The sequence below is a fragment of the Dipodomys merriami genome, unplaced genomic scaffold, assembly GCF_024711535.1.
Source record: "Dipodomys merriami isolate MVZ:Mamm:240054 unplaced genomic scaffold, mDipMer1.0.p SCAF_128, whole genome shotgun sequence".
NCBI classification, from domain to species: Eukaryota; Metazoa; Chordata; class Mammalia; order Rodentia; family Heteromyidae; genus Dipodomys; species Dipodomys merriami.
In genome coordinates this window covers 2,268,550-2,283,392 of record NW_027202582.1, presented here as the reverse complement: position 1 = coordinate 2,283,392, position 14,843 = coordinate 2,268,550, and the positions used below count along the sequence as shown (strand labels likewise).

The following is a 14,843-nucleotide window of genomic DNA, read 5'->3' as shown; positions in this document are numbered from 1 at the left end:
CAGCTCTGCAAGTCCGCTGTGCTCTGGGAGCTTTCTGTGTCCTGTTCATCCTGGCCTCCTCTGAGACACCCCACATCCCATCCTGAATCCCCAGGCTGGAACCCCACCTTCGCCAAGAGGCCTTTGTTCTTTCAGAAGCAAAGGACTCCTTTAGGGGTTCCCTGGTGCTTGTGGTCTGGCCACACCATTTGTCCTTAGTTACATATTGACTTAGGCTAATCTCCTCTCTTCCGCACCTGGGCCTATTGCCAGTCTGCTGGAGCTCTCTTACTTGCTCTTTCCCCCAGCACTTACTTACCTTCTAGACCCTACCATCCAGGAACCTGAAGGTGCCTGAGCTGTGTGAACACTCACTGTCTCCTCCAATGCTGCTGGGGAGTTGGGGGGGGGGGTCCTGCCCTGAGCTCATCTGAGAAGCTGGGACCACAGAGATTCAAAGGAGCCCCAGGACCCTGCTTCCCTGGCCCCCAGGACTCTCTTCCCAAAGTTGACAAGATTAGGTTTTGTACCCCTTAGATGTGTAAAATGGAAGTTAAGTTGAGCTTGGTATGTGTGGGGGGAGGGCGGTCCTCTAGAGAAAGCAATCCTCTCTGGTGGCCAGGGCTCTGTCCAGTACTCAGGTTCCTCATAGTGAGCCAGAGGTTATAACAGTGCTTTGCTCTCTCTTCACAGTGCCCAGCGCCAGCCCCCTTGCACCCCCCAGGATGTACGCCAATGGCCCTAGCCTGGAAGCTCTCCTCCTCCTCCTCCTCCTCCTCCTCCTCCTCCTGCTCATCCATCTGGCAGGGGCATGATGGAGGGATCCTGGACCAGGGTCCTCTGTGGTCAAGTCTCCCAGAATGATTCTACTTCGGTGATGGGCAAGGCCAGGTAATCTCCCACTTACCTTCTAGTGTGAATACATAGAGGTGCCTTCTGGGTCCTCTCCTGGTTGTCTAGTGGCTGCGTGCAGCGCATCTGAGCATAATATCTGAGCCAAACAGGCTGGTTGCTCTCCCAGCTCCTCTCCTAGTTGGTTGTAAGGCTTTGGGCCAGCTCTAAACAACTGTCTTCTAAGCGTGGAGGTAAGAACAGCACCAGCAGCTGAGGGCTGGTGGTTCACAGCTGTAATCCTAGCTACTCAGGAGGCTGAGATATGAGGATCATGGTTCAAAGCCAGCCCAGGCAGAAAAGTCCACGTGAGACTCTTATTTCCACCTAACCACTAGAAAACCAGAAGTGGCGCTGTGCCTCAAAGTGGTAAAGTGCTAGCTTTGAGCAGAGCAGAAAAGCTCAAGGACAGTGACTGCCAAAACAAAAGACCCAGCACTGGCCTCAAGTGGCTAGAGGATACTGAACTGCTCTGCAGAAGCACCTTCGGGAGCGCCTGGCACAGACCAGCACGGTGTGTGGCGAGGCATCGCTAGGTGTCTAACTGGAATTGATATGTGTTGTGCCCTATTTTTGGGAATGTGACTTCCCTTCCTTTGGTTTAATCCTGGCACCCTTCTTAGGGCCCCAAGTGACTGAAGAGATGAAGGCTGCTGGCATCTCAGGACACTTGCTGAGCACTGGCTGAGGAGGGGGTATGTGTTCCTCCGCTGCTGCTGCCTTAAAGAGCAGGCTGGAGCCGGGCACTGGTGGCTAATGCCTATACTGTAATTCTAGCTACTCAGGAAACAGATCTGAGGATCTCGGATCAAAGCTAGCCTGGGCATAAAAGTCCCTGTGAGACTCTTATCTCTGATAAACCACTCAAAATCCAGAAGTGGTGCTGTGGCTCAAGCCCTACAACCAACAACAAAAAAATAGACTGGACCAGGGTTAGCAGGCTCTGACTGACGGAGGCCCGGCAGGTCATATCATCCAGCTGCGTCAGGTTCTTGTCTTAAGCTCAGTGGTAACCATGAAGGAGAAATGTTTGGATACTGGGGCTTAAATTCAGGACCTTGGTGTTTACCACTTAGCTGTTTTGCTCAAGGCTAGCACTCTACTACTTGAGACATAGCTTCCCTTGTGACTTTTTGGTAATGATTGTAGATAAGAATCTCACAGGGCTGGGAAGGTGGCTCAGTGGTAGAGCGTTTGCCTTGCATGCATAAGGCCCTGGGTTCGATTCCTCAGCACCACATAAGCAAAAAGAATAAAGCTAGAAGTGGCACTGTGGCTCAAGTGGTAGAGTGCCAGCCTTGAGCTGAAGAGCTGAGGGACAGTGCCCAGGCCCAGAGTTCAGGCCCCACGACCGGACCAAAAAAAAAAAAAAAAAGAATCTCACAGACTTTTTTACCCAGGCTGGCTTTGAACTGTGATGCTCAGCTCTCAGCCTCCTGAATTAGGATTACAGACAATTGTTTTGATGGGTTTGTTTCCCTATGGGTGTGATAATGGTGGTGGTAGTGAAAGAGACCCAAGACAACACAACCCTCCCCTAAAATACAGAAAACATTAGCGATCTGATTTTAATTGGTGGAGGGAAAGTTATAAGACAGTTACAACACAGAGCCTCACAGCTATCTCTGATTGTCAGTGAGCACAGGGGTACAGAAATGTAAACACAAACAGAGCTTTGGGATAACCTGTAGGACTTTGAGAATACAGCAACTCCCCAGACAATTAAAGTAAAATGAAAACAAGCCTTCAGAGTGGGTCTATACAATAGTTCAGATACAGAACAAGAAATCTCCTCCCTCTAGGGTCAGTCTGAGGTTGGGGCCACAGTGGGGTCTGTGCCGCACACCGGGTCTTCTGGGTGGGGGATGCCTCGGCAGGGTCTGATGGGGCTTGGTTGCCACACTAGGTGGCCATCTGGTGAGTCTGGCTCGCTGACTCTCCTGCAGGCTGGCTACATGTAGCTCCAGGTCTGTCTCCTTTGACCCTCAAGACACACCCCCACTTTGACCTACAACCTCATTCCCCGTTATCAACAGGCCTCCTCACTCTTCTCTCCGAGGAGAGAACCAGAACAGCTGCTCAAAATCCCAGCCATGTGCCAAACAGCCAGGCCACGGGGAAATCTTGTTAACCTCCTCTTCTCCCTCTAGACATTTCTGATGTTATTATCCACCACCACCACCCCTTGCCCCCTTTTTTTTCTGCTGTTCTAGGGTTTCTGACTCATCCAGAAGAGGACCAGCCCTCCAGCTCGGTCCTGTACTCGCCTGGTGTTTCAGGCAGCAGACTCAGTGTTAAAGACTTGCCATCCACCTGGCTGACCCCTAATGCCCCCGCGGGACCCGCCCTCAGCCTCAGACACGGTGAGTTGTCCATCAGGAGTGCACAGGCTCACCAGGACAGGACACCTGGGGCCTCATGAAGGAGAGAGGGCTGGGGAGGGAGGAGCAGGAGAGGTGAGGCTCTGTCCAGCAGAAGAGGAAGGACAGAAGGAGTGTTCCACCCTCAGTGTGGGGCTGTTGGAAGGTCTCTGGTTGGATGTTCAAAGATCAGGGGGGTGGGTTGGCACAGCCACCCCAGAGCCAAGGCACAGAGGAGGTTTGAAATGTCCAGGATAAATAGAACCACAGGGGGCGGGGGTGGAGAAAAGCCAGCTCCAACCCTCTCTTAAAAATAATCGCCATGGGCACCAAAAATATATTAATATCTGTACATTTGTCATCTTTACAAAAAAGGAAATAAAACCTCCTTGGCACCTTGTGGTTGGTTTAAGAATGAGGTGATATGCCGAGAGGCCACGTGTGTGCACCCCCGTGCACAGGAATACACACGTGTGGGAACCCACATACAACGAGAAAAAACAGAGGACACATGTAGCTGCTTGGGCACACGCGTGCACACACACACACACACACACACACACACAGAGCTGTGCAAACATGTGCCTCTTTGTCAGAAGGGCAGAGCCCTCTGGAACCCTGAGCATTAGAACCTGCTGCTGCCAGCCTCCCCCACTGCTGTTTGCAAGGGTGCTCTTGACTCATTGTCCACGGGGACCCGGGCTCTGCAGAAGGGCATCAGGGTCCCCTCTGGTCTTTCTCCTTTGGGGAGGAAGTCCTGCTACGAGGAGGCAGTGCTGGGCTTGCTTGGCCTCACCCCTGCCCAGACATTCCCATGTCTTCCCACACTCAGAGCAGCCTCTGTCCATAAGTCAAACATGGAGGAAGGAGCACCATCAATGGTAGGCTTGCGTGATCAGGAGGTGCCTTGTGGGAGCCCAAGGCCCAGGGGCTCTGGTCCTGATCACTGGTATTTGGGCAAGAGGCCATGGGAGGGTGGGTTGGCCGGGTAGCAGAGGTGCCCCTGGCCCCTCTGGGATCACCCCAGCCTGGGTACTCAGAGGTGGGGGCCGCCCTGCAGCAGGGAGGTGACGGTGTTCTGCAGGGCCACGGCCACCTTCTTGGAGGTCTTGCGCAGCAGCGGGCTGTCAGGGTGGTGCTCCTTCAGGTGCAGCACGTGGCCCTCCTGGCTCTCGGAGGTGCAGCCACACTCCTCACACACGTACAGCTTGGCCCGGCGCTCCTTGTACGCGTACTGCTGCTGCACACCGTGGATCTTCTTGAGGTGAGACTCCAGGGAGCAGCGCTGCGTGAAGGCCTTGTCGCACAGGCTGCATTTGTATGGCCGCACACCTGCAGAGGACAGGGGCCGACATCAGGGGACCTTGGAGCCTGTCAGCAGTGTCCAGACACAGAAAGGTCAGGACACCCGCCTCTGGGGTAGAGGAGGGACAGATGAGGCCTAGTTAACACTCATTTCCCCAGTGAGCCTCGAGTCCCAAGTCCTCATCTGTGAACCCAGGAGGCTGTGCGCTCTCCTAGGCCCCATCACCAAGGAGGCTGCTGGCAGCCTCCCACTTGAACCTGTCCAGGTAGGTCTGGGGTCTCCCTCCTGGCCACAGGCCTCCACGTACCAGTGTGGGTTCGGACATGTCTCTTGAGGTCAAAGGTGTCGTTGAAGCCCTTCCCGCAGTAGGTGCACAGGTGCCTCTTGACGTCATTGTGGCACTTCATGTGGCGGTTCAGCATGCGTTGGTAGGTGAAGGTCTTCTGGCAGATGTGGCAGGTGAAGAGGTCTCCATTGGGACTGTCCCCCAGGGTCACCTGTGGGTGAAGACAGTTGTTTGGTTTTTTGGTGTGTTGGCACTGGTACTTGAACTCAGGGCCTTAGCTTTTTCTGCTCAAGGCTGGTGCTCTACCAGTGGAGCCACAGCTCTATTTCTGGATTTTTGCTGGTTAATTGGAAATAAGAGTCGGGTGGACTTTCCTGCCTGGGCTGGCTTCGAATCTCAGTCCTCAGATCTCAGCCTCCAGAGTTGCTAGGATTACAGGCATGAGCCACTGGCCCCTGCAAGGACAGTATTGTGACAGATTTCCAGAACCCCTGTGACGGTGGGCTGGCAGGGAAGGAGCACACATGCCAGCCCCTAGCAGAGGCCCTCCAGTGCCCAGAGCCTATGCTGTCTGCTAAGAGAGAGGCAGTGTGCGGGTGGGAAGAAACGCTTGGGTCTTTCATCCAGCTTCCTTTCCCCACATCTCTTTCTGAGGCTGCCACCTAAGCCTTCCTTAACCATTGAGAGCTGTGGCTTGAATGATCATCCATAAGTGGCTATTGTACCACCAGGCATCTGCGCGTGAGGGGGTTCGCCCTCAGCTGTGGCTGGGTCTCCCTGAGATTCCCGTGCCTTGCACAGTTTCCTCTGCCCTTTGAGACAGGGAAGAAGTCCACACTATGGTCCCTGTGGTGGCCTCCCGTGCTGTGACTTCCCTGAGCTGGCCTCCATCCAGGTCTGATTGCCAGGGCGTTGGTGTGCTCCCTTTTGCCATTCTCTTGCCTAGGATTTTTTTTTTTTTAACGACAGGAAATTTCAATATCATGGGCCGGTGCCTGCTACTCAGTGAGAATCTTATTCTGCCACCTTTCTCCTTTACCTGAAGCAAGTCCCAGGAGCTACCAGATCTCCCGCCAAGTGTGCTGCTCTGTGTGGCCAAGCACAGGACAAACTGAATGGCTGGCCCAGGGAGACACACCTCTGTTCACACCCAGAGGTGGCCTTGCTCTGTGGGGGGCCCTGTCATTGGCCATTCCTGAATTCCAGCTTCCTCATGCAGCTAGCTGACTCTGTGGGTCAGACTCGGTGCTCTGACTCCTCGGCTGCCCTGCCCCAGGTTCTTCCCCCTATTCACAGGGATGTGAGAGGTAGGGGAGGGCTGGCAGGGGTGGGGGGTGAGGGATAGAAAGTCAGGAGGGCTCTGGCTGGCTGTCACTAACTATGGAGCATGTCCCCTGTGCTTACAGCACACTTGACCCCTGTAGGTAGGAGGGGAAGGGGTAGTCTTCTTTGGGCCAGCTGACTGCAGTCTTTCGCACACGGGAGAGCTAGAGGAGCACCCTTCCGCTAGGTCACTGCTGGCAGATGCCCTCAGGTTCTGGAGCAGTCAGGAATGCCAACCCAGTCAGGGCAAGCCTGCTGCCAGTGTTCTCCATGGAAGCTGGGCATCTACACTCCTGCTGGGTATGGGGGAGGGGCAGGGGGTTGCCTGGCACACTGACAGGGCTGGAGATGGCACACCTGGGCAAGGTGGCCACGGCCACATGCCTCAAGGAACAGCTGACTGCCGCACCAACTCCAGACCTCATGCTCCCTGGGGGGCTGGACCCGAGGCCAGGCGGCAGCTGGGCTGGACTCAGGACTTGTGTGTGAAGAGGTATTTCTTCCCACGGCTCTGCTTGCCTCTTGTGGCACAAAATAAAACTGGATGCCCCAGATGGGGACCCCCAGAGCGCGAGGCGTCCCACTGCAGACCCGCTTCTCCCCGACCCTTCCCATGACAGCTAAGCTCTCTTCTCTGCCTCAGCCCAGGGCCCTGGTCCTCCCCGGCCTGTCTCATGCTTTTTGACACTCTGTGTGGGCTGCACGCGGGGTGCTGCCCACCTCTGGACCCTAGAGACCGTGGGAGAGCCATTACCTTCATCTTGGTGCGCAGAAAGCCCTGGTCTCTGACCTGTGGGTCTGCCAGGCGGCCCACATGTTCCGAGGGCAGCTGGGCCACCACACAGGGCCCAGGGGCCACAGTGTAGCCGGAGTCACGGAGGCTCATGTCCAAAGCCAGGGGGCAGGAAGGAGCTTCAGCCACCGAAGGCTCTGGCTCCCGGTAGGGCTGTGGGGGGCAGAAGCCCAGGCTCACTGAGGAGAGAAGAGCAGCTAGGTGAGGGTGTGGGGAGACAAGAGGATTCCGTGCAGTGTCGGAGGTGGCTGGAACCAGAAGCTTCTGTTCCTCCCCTTGCAGGCATGTGGGCAGAGCTGGGGGGGAGGGGGATGGAGCAGCCTGACCACACCTGCGCCTCCCTCCTGCCCCATTAAGGTAATTACAGGTGACGCCAGCCAAATGCCACTGCTGGCTGAATAACTTGTGTCTTAGCGGAACTGGGAGGACGAGGTGCCCTGCCAATTACGCCTGCACTGTCCGAGCGCCCCACCTCGGCCAGTCCCTCTGGATTCCAGGCCTGTCCTCACTTCTGTTGGGACAAAGGGCACCGTGGGAGCTCTGGCCAGGGACAGCTCTCCTTGAGGCTTGCCCTGGCCACCAGAGGGTGCCGGGGTGGGATGATCTAGCCCCCCCCCCCCCCCGTGTGCCTCCCCTTTGGGCAGATGTAGCTATTAGCCTTTGGGGCCCTAGCCCTCCTGTACCCCTTGCCCATCAGGGCTCTGGCTGTCAGCTGGGGCTGAGCCCAGCTTGGTAGACAAACAGGCCAGGTGGGTGGAGAGGGAGGAGGTCAGGGCGCAGCAGGTGGATGCTGCCCGCCCTGCGCTTGCGCAAGCCTCCCCTGGGGACCGCTGTGCGCCGCCACGCACTGGGGCTGGGCTCCCTCGGGCAGTGCACACCGATACCTGGCAGCCCTTTGGCAAGGCCGCTCCCCTCGGCACACACCTCATACTAAGCGGGCCAGGGAAGCTTGGCTGCAGACCCTGCGCCCCAGGTCCTGACATGAAAGAAACAGCGGCACCCAGGCAACAGGTCTCAAAGCCAACAGAGCCAGGCCCAACGGTCTCAAGCTTTCAACCACAATTTCAGATCATCAGTCTAACCTGAGCTCCAACTCTGTACTTGGAACCAAGAAGCAAGGGGGCATTTCCCAAGCTTCAGAAGGACAAAAGAGGGACGTGGGCAGAAAGGCTGATTCAGAGGGACCTGGGGTGTGGGGGTGGGGGAGTGTGGATTTGTAATGTCAGCCCCCCCCCCCCACCAGGGTCAGGCTCTCCCCTCACCTCCTGTCCCTGGCTAAACAGAGCCAAAGAGGATGTGATCGTGGAGGAAGGGTGAGTGGGGAACACTGCAGTTTCGGGGAGCAACCCAGCTTTCGCCCCCTCAAAACACAACAAAGTTCTGACAAGAGAAGAATGCGCCTGCGTGCCGCCCAGAACCCGTTCTGCTGGCGATGGCGTCCGTCTGACCGGGGACTTTAATGAGCCACCTCATTCCAGGGTTGATTCACCACACCTGGACCCAGCCCTTAGCTGGCACCCCACCTCTCTCTGAGGGCCCAGCTCTTAGCCATGCTTTCTGAGACCTGGGTACCCTGGTAAACGGCAAGGGGACCTGACCTAGGCGGGGGGGGGGGGGGGCCTGGGGGGGAGATGGGTGGCGGGCTGGCTCCGGTGCCCGCTTACCAGCCAATGGTGAAACCTTGGCTCAAAGTCCCAAATGGAGGAAAATTCCCTCTTCTTAGCCTAGGTGGAAGCACACAGGCCTCTACCCTTGTCTGTCATTTAGTGGAATTGTGTGAGTGAGGTGGCCCAAAGCTGAGCGTGGTCATGCAGACTGGCCGTGGCAGTAGGTCATTCGGTCTGAGCTCCGGACGGGGCAAGCTGTCACCCTGGGCTCTACAGCTCCATGGAGAGGAGGCGGGGGGGGGGGGGGCGGGGGGCAGGTCTAAGGACCCACGCCTATTCGTTGGAGAGGAATCTCCTGCTGGCCTGTCTGTCTCTGCCTTCCCACAAAACCCTGGAAAGGCTGCTGTTGAGGACAAGGTGTACGCTCGCTGTGGGGCTCGAGAGGCTGCTAGGGTGGGGAGGTTTCCTTCACCCCAGAAGCCCTGTCAGACCTGTCTCCCTGCCACCCCCGTGTGTCCCTGCCGGGCCGCACGCACAAGGAGTGTGCATTGGTGTGTCATCCGCTGGTCCTGAGTGGCAGGAGGCGGGAGGTAGAACTGGTTGGGCCCTGCTGGTGCTGCTCCATCTCCTAATTAGACGTTTCCGGTAAGGTGGTGGCCACTGTGACCGCTCATCCCCTGCCCACAGCTATGGAGTGACAAGGCTAGCCCAGCCAGCCTTCTCCCTCCTTCCCCTCCCCCTCCTCCTCCTCTCTCTAGAGTCTGCTGGGTTTCCTCCAGCTGGCTCTTGGCTCAGCCACTGTCCAGTGCCTGGTCCTACCTTAGACAGGCCAGGGCTCTGGGGACAATACAGCAAGCCTCCTGAGTCCCTAGCTGACCACCTGGGTTCTGGGGTGGAGGTCCATTCTAGTGCGTGTGTTATGAAGTCACAACCTCAGCTAGTGGGCACAGGTGGCCTCCTGTCTTAGCCTATTGCTCTCCTATTTAGTGCCAGATTCTTCTTTAGAGCAATAAACTTGGTCCCGTTTGCTGATGTTTTTCATTCAGCATCCAAAACAAAGTTAGAACTGGTCCCTTCACCCCGGCGCCTGGCCCTCAAGCTGCAGGAGCTGTACTGAGTCTCCTTTGTAGCTCCCACCTGCACAGGTCTGAGTGCCCGGAGGGGACAGAGAACCAGCACCAGCATTGGCCAGACTTCACTCTCTGAGGCCGCTTGCTTTCTGGGACAGACAGTCTGGCCACTTCTGCCTCAGGACACCCTAATTCAGACAGTTTAGTGGCTTAAGTGATCATGCCCCATGGGACAGGAAAGAGTCCCAACTGGTCCACTGCTGGCATGCCTTCCGTCCCCGTGTACTGGCTGACGTCCCTCTCCCAGCCTCACTGCCTTACTCCCTGGAGTGATGACTATTGAGTCCTCCTTCACTGTCCCACGCTCCCAGCCATCGCTGCAATACTCAGTGGAGGCCCTGTCTCTCCACATCCCCCCCCCCCTGCCAAGTCCCATGAGGAGGGCACATCTGACTTCCTGGGTTACTCCTACCCAGCCTGGAAACGTCCACCAAATCCCCACACAAGCCAGCAGCAGAGCCTGTCTGGATGGCATTACAGAAGGAAAGCCTGGCTAGCCTCTGGGGCTTGTGGGGCGGGATCAGTGGCATAGGGGAGACTCAGAGTAGGGATGTGGGGTTGGGAGTATGGCTTCATGGTAGAGTGCTTGCCCAGTAGGCATGAAGCCCTGGGTTTGGATCCTCAGTACCACATACACAGAAAAAGCCAGAAGTGATGCTGTGGCTCAAGTGGTAGAGTGCTAGCCTTGAGCAAAAGAAGCTCAGGGACAGTGCTCAGACCCTGAGTTCAAGCCTCAGGACTAGCAAAAAAAAGGGGGGGGCGGTATCTGGAGTTTGGAACGTCTGTAGGATGATCTTGGAGTTCCAGCTTTCAGGCTGGGTACAGGCTGTGTCCAAGGGCCTTGGCCTTAAGCTCAGTCTCAAAACTAGTTACCTGCTGTTTCTGGAGCTTTTCCCAGCCAAGACATGGAATTTACCCATAGGTACAGGTGCCTGCTTCATCCTCAGGGAGCCAGCAAACCCCTCACCCCCCAACCCCGCCTTACTCCATACCGACACGATCAAGGAGAGAAGCCCACACGGGGAGAGGAGAGGAGAGGCGAGTGGGGCTGGCCATCCTAACCAGTGGGACACTTCCCTCAGTCTGTCCTCTAGCTTGGGCTGTCCCCTCCACTTTGGGAGGACAGCAGGGCTGAAGGAGTCTCCTCTGGGAGGGCAACCTCTAGAATTTTATATGCAAAAGGCTGGTGCGATTGTGAGTTACAGCTGCCAGGCCAGGCCCAACACCTTTAGTACAGTCCAACCGTCTTCCTTCAGGAGGGGTCCCCGTGATGCCTTGAGGGTCTCAGAGGGCCTTGGTGGGAAGGACAGAACTCACATGCTCCCACCACGTTCCCGGCCCTCCCAGTGCGAAAGCGGGAATGGGGTCAGTGCTCAACCAGTCAGTGTGCCAGGGTTCTGTGAGGAGGGGTGACGGAAACGTGCTGGGCTGGCTCCCGGGGTCATGGTTGGCTGGTGATGGAATGGCCCAGCCAGGGGACAAGCCACCACAAAACACACCCCCTGCTCTCCAGCCATGAGGCACCCAAGCGTGGACGGAGGACGTTTCCTTTATTTCCAAAAAGGGTGGGAAAGCTCTCCAGTGGACGACGGGGGGGGGGGGGGGGGAGGATAGAGGCAGGGGAAATGAAGTTCTATGGGCAATTCTTACCAGCAGCTGTCCCGCACATGGGCAGGTTAGCTGGGTCCTGCCCTAGCCAGCAGTTGTGTGTCCCCTCACCTGGATAAGAGCAGCAGCAGGGGACATGGACCACCCAAGGCCACCTCTGCACCTGACAGGATGGGTCCCAGGGGCACCAGAACTGGGGTGGTGAGGAAATCACTAGGACTCAAAGAAGTCAAGACTTGAACAAACGGAATTTCTTTGTCCTTCATAAAAGTCAACACATGATCTGGTACTGATTGGGATGTGAAATAAAACTAAAAATAACAGCACACCGAGCCTGGCTCAAGCCTCAGCTCACCTTTCACACAGTCCAAGTTCAGTTTATCAGATCCCAAGGAGCAGCTAAGCAGCAAGTCAAACACAGGTTGGGGAGGAGGCAGGAGCAAGGAAGGGGCTGCCCGCCTCCGTGGCTTTTCCGGAGGTGGAGCACTGGTCAGCTAGCCAGGGTCCTTGGTAGGGAAGAACTAGAGTCCTGAGCCCACAGCTCAGGTGAAGAGCCACCAACTACTTCCCTTTTGGCCTCCCTTTTCTCTACTGGGGCCATCACAGCCTTCGGGCCTATTCCCCAATTAAGGAGATTGCCGAAGTGTGGCCCTATCCTCTTGGGAACACGTTAAGTCAGTGACACTAGCCAAGCGATCCTGGAAGGCCAGGCCACAAAGAGCTCACCGTGACACATCTCCACTAGCATTTCCAAGAGGGAAACTGAGGCCAGAGGCTTCACAGAGCCCCTCACCCACTGCCCTCACTTCCCGACTTTCTTAAAGGCCTGGGCGGTGCCAGAGAGCCTGCGGATCAAGGGTCAAAGTCGGTTGGTTAATTACCACCTCTTCCCACCCCCACCCCCTCTTGGAGGCGCTGGGCAGCGCGCCCCCGCCCCACCCCCACCGCGGGGCAGCGGGGCGCCCAGGCACCGGCCGCCTCCACACCAAAAGGGCAGGATGGGGACCGAAAGCGCAGGAGTGCCTCGAGGACACCGGAAGATGCAGCGGGTGGGGGTGTGTGTGATACAACGCGGGTTACTCATTCCAAGTGGACGCGGACGCTGTCAAGGCGTCTTCTCGAAATAAACTGGGCGCACCAGTTTCCTGGGGCCCGTCCCCGGCCGTGGGGTGCACTCCAGGGACCCTCTTCTCCCCCCCCTCCCGGCGTCCTCGGCAAGGTTGAAGGTGGGTAACGGAGGTGAGACCGGACCCCACGTTTGTCTCCAAGGGCAGGCGGGTGTAGCGGGCGCTGCTCGCCGTCCCCCCCCGTTCTCCCCTCCCCGCTCCCGGAATCGCGCCTCGCCGAGCGGGAGCCGCACCCGCCCCCAGCCCCGATCGGACCCCTAGTGTGTGTGGGGGCTGATCTCCCCCCTGGCGCCCCGGGGCCCCTCGCCCGCCCCCATCGACGTCCCCGCTTTCTGGATTTACGGTGTGAGGGCCGGAGGAGGGGGTCGCCGGGGGTGCCACACCCCGCTGCCTCCGCCCCCCGCCCCGTGCCGGCGCGGGCTAACGGGGCCACGGCCGCGCCGAGCCCCGCGCCCCAACGGCCGGCCCCCGCCCGCCCTCCGGTCCGCCCTCCCGCGCCGCGCCGCGCCGCGCCGCACCTGGCACGTAGATCTCGCCGCGCTCCTCGTCCGGGAGCTCGCTCCAGTTCCGCTTGCACGTGGAGACGCACGGCTTCTTCACCAGGAACGCGCGGGGCATTTTCGAACCCTGAGAGTCTCGCGCCGGGCGCTTCCGTAACTCAATTGGGCGCCGGCCCCCGGGCCGGGCTGGAAGCGCGGGGCGACGGGCCGGGTGGAGACCGGCTCCGGGGCAGGAGGCGCCGCGGGGGCTCCCGCGCTCCGCGCAAAGACGGTGCCCGGACGGCGCGCGCCACAGCCCACTCCGCCGACGGTCTCGGTCCTCCCTCCGGAGCGGAGCCCCTGCAGCCGGGTGCACCGGGCGGCTCGGCGTCTCCGGGTTCGGCTGCTGTCCCCGCGGCCGGCTCGGCGAGGCTTCAAGTGCGAGCCGGCCCGACGGGTTCACGCTTTATTGGCCCGCGGCGGTGCGTGGCGGTGGCGGGGCGGGGGCGGGCGGGGGTGTGGATCGGATCTAATTAGCTCCGAGTGGCCCGGAGAGCGATGGCGCATGCGTTGGGAAATAACGGTGACAACCCACCTATTTGTTACCTGTCGAACCGGTTTCCATTCCGCTGCCGGTGAGGTGGCCTCGCGGCCCGGGCGGGGCGGCCGGCCGGGGGCGGGCGGCGGGCGGCGGGCGCCGGCTCGGGCTCTCAGCGGCCCCGGCTGCCCCCGCGGGGCCGGCCCGGCTCCCCGCCTCGCCCCCCCCCCGCCCCCTCTCCCCGGCCCCGGCCTTCCCAGCCCGGCGAGTTTCGGAGACGGGGCGGGAAAGAGGAGGGCGGGGAGGGCAACGTTATTTGCACCGGCGCTCGCTCGCACGCTCCGCGGTGATGAAATGAAACTCGCCCAACTGGGCTGGGCTCAGCCCCGGGCGCCCGAGGAGGCGCGAAGCCTCCCGCCGGGAGGGGACGAGACGGCCCGGGCCTGCGCCCAGGCGACCCGGGATCCTCAGATCCGCGCTGGGCCACCCCCCGTGGTGTTCGGGGAGCTGCTCGGGCCGATGGGCGGGGAGGCGGGGACCGCCTACACCGCAAAACCGGAGAACTAGCCGAATGCATTGGGTCGGCTGAGAGCCCCCAAACGTCAGAGCCTTGACTAGTGGCTCTCCTGGTCCTAAACTGCCAGAGCGCAGATGCAGCCAGGGTCAGAGGAGGGCTGAGGGTCGGGGCCCCGGATGGGTCAGACCTAGTCTTTTTCCTAATGCTGGTGACCTGCCGAGAGACTCAGCCAGGGACCCCCTCGCCGCCATCCATCCAGGCCCGGGGTGGGGGTGTCCCGCCCCCATCGCCTGTCCAGGAGGGCTGATTGGCCACCAAGAGCCACTTAACCATGGCACTTTAGCCATGACTGTGCTTCTTTCATTGACTAACCTAAAGAGTAAGGGTGGGACCTAACATTTGAATCCCTTTATCATATAGTATTAAATGGTTGCTGGAACAGATTGGGAGGAAATGAATCTGACCAATGAATGCACTCAGTTCAAAAAGTCAGGAGTCAGCATGAGCAGGAGGTGAATTGCAGTCATTCAGGAGGCTGGGATCTGAAGATCAGGGTTCCAAACCAACCCGGGCAGAAAAGTCTAGGAAACTTATCTCCAGTTAACCTCCCCAAAAAAGCCAGACATAGAGGTGTGGCTCCACTAAGCCTTGAGCTGCAAAAGCCAAGTTGAAAGCACAAGGCCCTGAGTTCAAGCCCTAGTAGTGGCAGAAAAACAAAAACTAAACACCTTCTCTGAAAACAAACTAAAAGTAAAAATGAAGTAGTGTGTGGTTCAAGTAGTGTGCCCCCCAGTCTCCCCCCCCAAAAAAAGAAGAAATGAAGTGGCTGATGTGAGTTCTCAGACTTCTGGTTGCAGGTGGCATTCTTTCGAAAGCAGGGAGGCCTGTAGTCTCTGCAC

At 58.5% G+C, this 14,843-nt stretch overlaps 2 protein-coding genes across 2 annotated transcripts in view; one reads left to right on the top strand and one right to left on the bottom strand.

Moving 5' to 3' along the window:
- Window positions 1-3,164, top strand: part of LOC138824195 (golgin subfamily A member 6-like protein 25) — a 47,331-nt gene extending 44,167 nt beyond the window's left edge. Inside the window, exons 3-4 of the mRNA XM_070017851.1 lie at window positions 673-870; window positions 3,084-3,164. The gene's annotated coding sequence lies outside the window, so the exon portion shown is untranslated. The remainder of the gene's footprint in view (window positions 1-672; window positions 871-3,083) is intronic.
- Window positions 3,165-3,231: 67 nt separating this feature from the next.
- LOC138824321 (putative transcription factor Ovo-like 1) lies at window positions 3,232-13,314 on the bottom strand. The gene is made up of 4 exons (XM_070018128.1): window positions 12,929-13,314; window positions 6,900-7,117; window positions 4,844-5,033; window positions 3,232-4,562 (listed from the first exon to the last, which is right to left on the bottom strand). Exons 1-4 carry the CDS (start codon window positions 13,026-13,028, stop codon window positions 4,267-4,269), a joined length of 804 nt encoding a protein of 267 aa, XP_069874229.1. The 5' UTR covers window positions 13,029-13,314; the 3' UTR covers window positions 3,232-4,266.
- Between the last annotated feature and the right edge of the window lie 1,529 nt (window positions 13,315-14,843).